The following is a 5,638-nucleotide window of genomic DNA, read 5'->3' on the forward strand; positions in this document are numbered from 1 at the left end:
AGATAGATAGGAGATAGATAGATAGATAGATAGATAGATAGATAGATAGATAGATAGGAGATAGATAGGAGATAGATAGATAGATAGATAGATAGATAGGAGATAGATAGATAGATAGGAGATAGATAGATAGATAGATAGGAGATAGATAGGAGATAGATAGATAGATAGATAGATAGATAGGAGATAGATAGATAGATAGATAGATAGATAGATAGATAGATAGATAGGAGATAGATAGGAGATACATAGATAGATAGATAGATAGATAGATAGATAGATAGATAGATAGATAGATAGGAGATAGATAGGAGATACATAGATAGATAGATAGGAGATAGATAGGAGATAGATAGATAGATAGGAGATAGATAGATAGATAGATAGATAGATAGGAGATAGATAGATAGATAGATAGATAGATAGGAGATAGATAGATAGATAGATAGATAGATAGATAGATAGATAGATAGGAGATAGATAGATAGGAGATAGATAGATAGATAGATAGATAGATAGATAGATAGGAGATAGATAGATAGATAGATAGATAGATAGATAGATAGGAGATAGATAGGAGATAGATAGATAGGAGATAGATAGATAGATAGATAGATAGATAGATAGATAGGAGATAGATAGGAGATACATAGATAGATAGATAGGAGATAGATAGATAGATAGATAGATAGATAGATAGATAGATAGGAGATAGATAGATAGATAGATAGATAGATAGATAGATAGATAGGAGATAGATAGATAGATAGATAGATAGATAGATAGATAGATAGGAGATAGATAGATAGATAGATAGATAGATAGATAGATAGATAGATAGATAGATAGATAGGAGATAGATAGGAGATAGATAGATAGGAGATAGATAGATAGATAGATAGATAGATAGATAGATAGGAGATAGATAGGAGATAGATAGATAGATAGATAGATAGATAGGAGATAGATAGATAGATAGATAGATAGATAGGAGATAGATAGGAGATAGATAGATAGGAGATAGATAGATAGATAGATAGATAGATAGATAGATAGGAGATAGATAGATAGATAGATAGATAGATAGATAGATAGATAGATAGATAGGAGATAGATCGATTGTTCTTCTATCTCTATATAGTACATCTCTATATAGTACATCATCTAATAAACTGAATTATTCTTCCCCCTCCATATGACACCATGGCAGCCCCCCCCCTCCCCCTCCCCCTCCCGTGTGAAGTAATATTCTTCTTTATTGGTCGCCTGTTGTATCCAGGAGCGGGTTTTAATAAAGAGGGATATTGCTGTATATGGGTGAGAGCTGTTCCTTATATATTCTGTATATAGTGTGTGGAATAGACGCTTTACTGAGCACCATCCAAGGAAGCAGTAGGGCTGGGGGAGCAGCAAGACTATGGGGGGCATCAGGGTTGGGAGGGCAGCAGGGTTGAGGGGGTGGGGGAGCAGAAGGGGTGGGGGGCAGCAGGGTTGGGGGGCAGCAGGTTTGGGGGGGCAGCAGGGTTGAGGGGGTGGGGGAGCAGGAGGACTGGGGAAGCAGCAGGGTTGGGAGGGCAGCAGGGTTGGGGGAGGTAGCAGGGTTGGGAGGGCAGCAGGGTTGAGGGGGTGGGGGAGCAGGAGGACTGGGGAAGCAGCAGGGTTGGGAGGGCAGCAGGGTTGGGGGAGGTAGCAGGGTTGGGAGGGCAGCAGGGTTGAGGGGGTGGGGGAGCAGAAGGGTTGGGGAGGCAGCAGGGTTGAGGGGGTGGGGGAGCAGAAGGGTTGGGGGGGCAGCAGGGTTGAAGGGGTGGGGGAGCAGAAGGGTTGGGGGGGCAGCAGGGTTGGGAGGGCAGCAGGGTTGGGGGAGCAGAAGGTTTGGGGGGGCAGCAGGGTTGAAGGGGTGGGGGAGCAGAAGGGTTGGGGGGGGCAGCAGGGTTGGGAGGGCAGCAGGGTTGGGGGAGCAGAAGGTTTGGGGGGGCAGCAGGGTTGAAGGGATGGGGGAGCAGAAGGGTTGGGGGGGCAGCAGCCCCCCCCCCAAACACACTCACACACACGGATCAGAACTGATGGGAGCTTCCTCTGCTCATTACCTTGTGGATTCCTGGCTGCTTTCCCCACTTTCTGTGTGTAGAGGAGATCCATGGGGATCATAGTCCTTTTGCCATAATATGGGGCAAGTGACATCTGCATCTCCAGCGTCTACCGCTCATTCTTAAAGGGATTCACATAAAATGTTTGTCAGTCAGTAACAGTAATTCTTAGAGTAACCCAACTGGGATTCACCTGCCCGGCGGCCCCTGGGCAGTAGACCCGGGGTCCTTGTCTGCTCACTCCTCAGCACCTTTACTTAGACTAACAAGGCCTTCTATCCTCTATGGAGATGAACCTGAACTCATCCTCCTCCCGTCCTCCTCCCATCCTCCTACCATCCTCCTACCATCCTCCCCTCATCCTTCCCCCATCCTCCTCCCATCCTCCTCACATCCTCCTCCCATCCTCCTCCCATCATCCTCCCATCATCCTCCCATTCTCCTCCCATCCTCCTCCCATCCTCCTCTCATCCTTCTCTCATCCTCCCCCCATCCTCCCGCCATCCTCCTCTCATCCTCCTCCCATCCTCCTCTCATCCTCCTCTCATCCTTCTCTCATCCTCCTCCCATCATCCTCCTCTCATCCCCCTCTTATCCTCCTCTCATCCCCCTCTCATCCTCCTCTCATCCTCCCCCCATCCTCCCGCCATCCTCCTCTCATCCTCCTCCCATCCTCCTCTCATCCTCCTCTCATCCTTCTCTCATCCTCCTCTCATCCTCCTCCCATCATCCTCCTCTCATCCCCCTCTCATCCTCCTCTCATCCTCCTCTCATCCTCCTCCCATCCTCCTCTCATCCTCCTCTCATCCTCCTCCCATCCTCCTCTCATCCTCCTCCCATCCTCCCATCCTTTATTTAGAATTATCACAAAACAGAAATGATTAAAAACAAAGACATGGGAGGTGGAAGACCATATAGGAGGACAAGGTATATGTTACCAAGTAAAGTGCAAGTTTCGCCACCTCACTCCCTGAGGAAGCGGGTGGCGAAACGGCGTTGGAGTATGAGGTGGGAGGCCTGTGGATTTGGGTCCTTGATCCCTTGGTAACTTTGTTTATGTGCATCTGCATATATTTTGTCTAGCACTTATCATATACAGCTTATTGGTACATGTTTATGTTTGCACTTTATTGTGTTTTCTATGTAACCATGCTGCACATGAGGTACTGGACAATTATCTGATGCTTGCACTTGCACTTTACTTGGTAACATATACCTTGTCCTCCTATATGGTCTCCCACCTCCCAGGTCTTTGTTTTTAATCATTTCTGTTTTGTGATAATTCTAAATAAAGTTTTTGATAATTATATTGGAGATTTCATGAGATTGGTTTCATTTCTGGTGCCAAATACGTTTATAGGTGTATGGTTATTAGTAGTAGGTATTCAGGGACCCTTTGACTTTGGTTTCAATAGGGGATTCTAGAGTTTATAGGTGTATCTTTATGATGGCCACCTCACTCATTCCCAGTGGTGATACAAGAACTCCCAGCAAGATGGGGCCCACCTACTATCACTTCTCCGGGGCTCCCGGCAGGATGGACCTCACCTATCACTTCTCCGGGGCTCCCAGCAAGATGGGGCCCACCTACTATCACTTCTCCGGGGCTCCCGGCAGGATGGGGCCCACCTACTATCACTTCTCCGGGGCTCTCGGCAGGATGGACCTCACCTACTATCACTTCTCCGGGGCTCTCGGCAGGATGGACCTCACCCACTATCACTTCTCCGGGGCTCCCGGCAGGATGGGGCGCACCTACTATCACTTCTCCGGGGCTCCCGGCAAGATGGGGCACACCTACTATCACTTCTCCGGGGCTCCCAGCAAGATGGGGCCCACCTACTATCACTTCTCTGGGGCTCCTGGCAGGATGGGGCGCACCTACTATCACTTCTCCGGGGCTCCCAGCAAGATGGGGCCCACCTACTATCACTTCTCCGGGGCTCTCGGCAGGATGGACCTCGCCTACTATCACTTCTCCGGGGCTCCCGGCAGGATGGACCTCACCTACTATCACTTCTCCGGGGCTCCCGGCAAGATGGGGCACACCTACTATCACTTCTCCGGGGCTCCCAGCAAGATGGGGCCCACCTACTATCACTTCTCCGGGGCTCCTGGCAGGATGGGGCGCACCTACTATCACTTCTCTGGGGCTCCCGACAGGATGGGGCACACCTACTATTACTTCTCCGGGGCTCCCGGCAGGATGGGGCACACCTCCTATCACTTCTCCGGGGCTCCCGGCAGGATGGGGTACACCTACTATTACTTCTCCGGGGCTCCCAGCAAGATGGGGCCCACCTACTATCACTTCTCCGGGGCTCCTGGCAGGATGGGGCGCACCTACTATCACTTCTCTGGGGCTCCCGGCAGGATGGGGTACACCTACTATTACTTCTCCGGGGCTCCCGGCAGGATGGGGCCCACCTACTATCACTTCTCCGGGGCTCCTGGCAGGATGGGGCGCACCTACTATCACTTCTCTGGGGCTCCTGGCAGGATGGGGCGCACCTACTATCACTTCTCTGGGGCTCCCGACAGGATGGGGCACACCTACTATTACTTCTCCGGGGCTCCCGGCAGGATGGGGCACACCTCCTATCACTTCTCCGGGGCTCCCGGCAGGATGGGGCACACCTCCTATCACTTCTCCGGGGCTCCCGGCAGGATGGACCTCACCCACTATCACTTCTCCGGGGCTCCCGGCAGGATGGGCCTCACCTACTATCACTTCTCCGGGGCTCCCGGCAGGATGGGGCGCACCTACTATCACTTCTCCGGGGCTCCCGGCAGGATGGACCTCACCCACTATCACTTCTCCGGGGCTCCCGGCAGGATGGGGCACACCTCCTATCACTTCTCCGGGGCTCCCGGCAGGATGGGGCACACCTACTATCACTTCTCCGGGGCTCCCGGCAGGATGGGCCTCACCTACTATCACTTCTCCGGGGCTCCCGGCAGGATGGGCCTCACCCACTATCACTTCTCCGGGGCTCACGGCAGGATGGGCCTCACCTACTATCACTTCTCCGGGGCTCCCGGCAGGATGGGGCGCACCTACTATCACTTCTCTGGGGCTCCCGGCAGGATGGGGCGCACCTCCTATCACTTCTCCAGGGCTCCTCATCTGTTACTGAACTAACATGTAATAGCTCTATCTTTCCCGTGCTCCACTGAGGATGACATCAGGGCTGAATAAAGGGCTTTTCGTATTTATTTGCAAACAAATTACACTAATCTAATCCCACTTGAAACTGCATAATGTTATTTTTCATTATTTTCATTAAGGCGACGCAGAAAGGTTGGGCCCGGGTTTGCTTGTGGGTTTTTTCTTCATTACAAAAGAAAACATCAATTCTCTGGAGTGTTCTGCTCCGCTGTGAATAATAAGGAGAAGGTACGGTTGCATTTTCCCAGAAATTTTAGGGGCGTAAATAACAGTGCCCATAGCTGTATTATTAATCACAGTAAAATATATAGATGGTAGACTATAGTATTAGCAGATCATACAAGTCATTGCTCCTGAACACAAGCAGATTATTTGCATATCG

At 50.2% G+C, this 5,638-nt stretch overlaps 1 protein-coding gene across 1 annotated transcript; it reads left to right on the forward strand.

Moving 5' to 3' along the window:
* The first annotated feature begins 3,534 nt into the window (after positions 1 to 3,534).
* On the forward strand, positions 3,535 to 5,229 carry LOC138800124 (buccalin-like). The gene has a single exon (XM_069981934.1). It carries the CDS (start codon positions 3,535 to 3,537, stop codon positions 5,227 to 5,229), a length of 1,695 nt encoding a protein of 564 aa, XP_069838035.1.
* The last annotated feature ends 409 nt before the right edge of the window (positions 5,230 to 5,638 follow it).

The sequence above is a fragment of the Dendropsophus ebraccatus genome, chromosome 8 (assembly GCF_027789765.1).
Source record: "Dendropsophus ebraccatus isolate aDenEbr1 chromosome 8, aDenEbr1.pat, whole genome shotgun sequence".
NCBI lineage: Eukaryota > Metazoa > Chordata > Amphibia > Anura > Hylidae > Dendropsophus > Dendropsophus ebraccatus.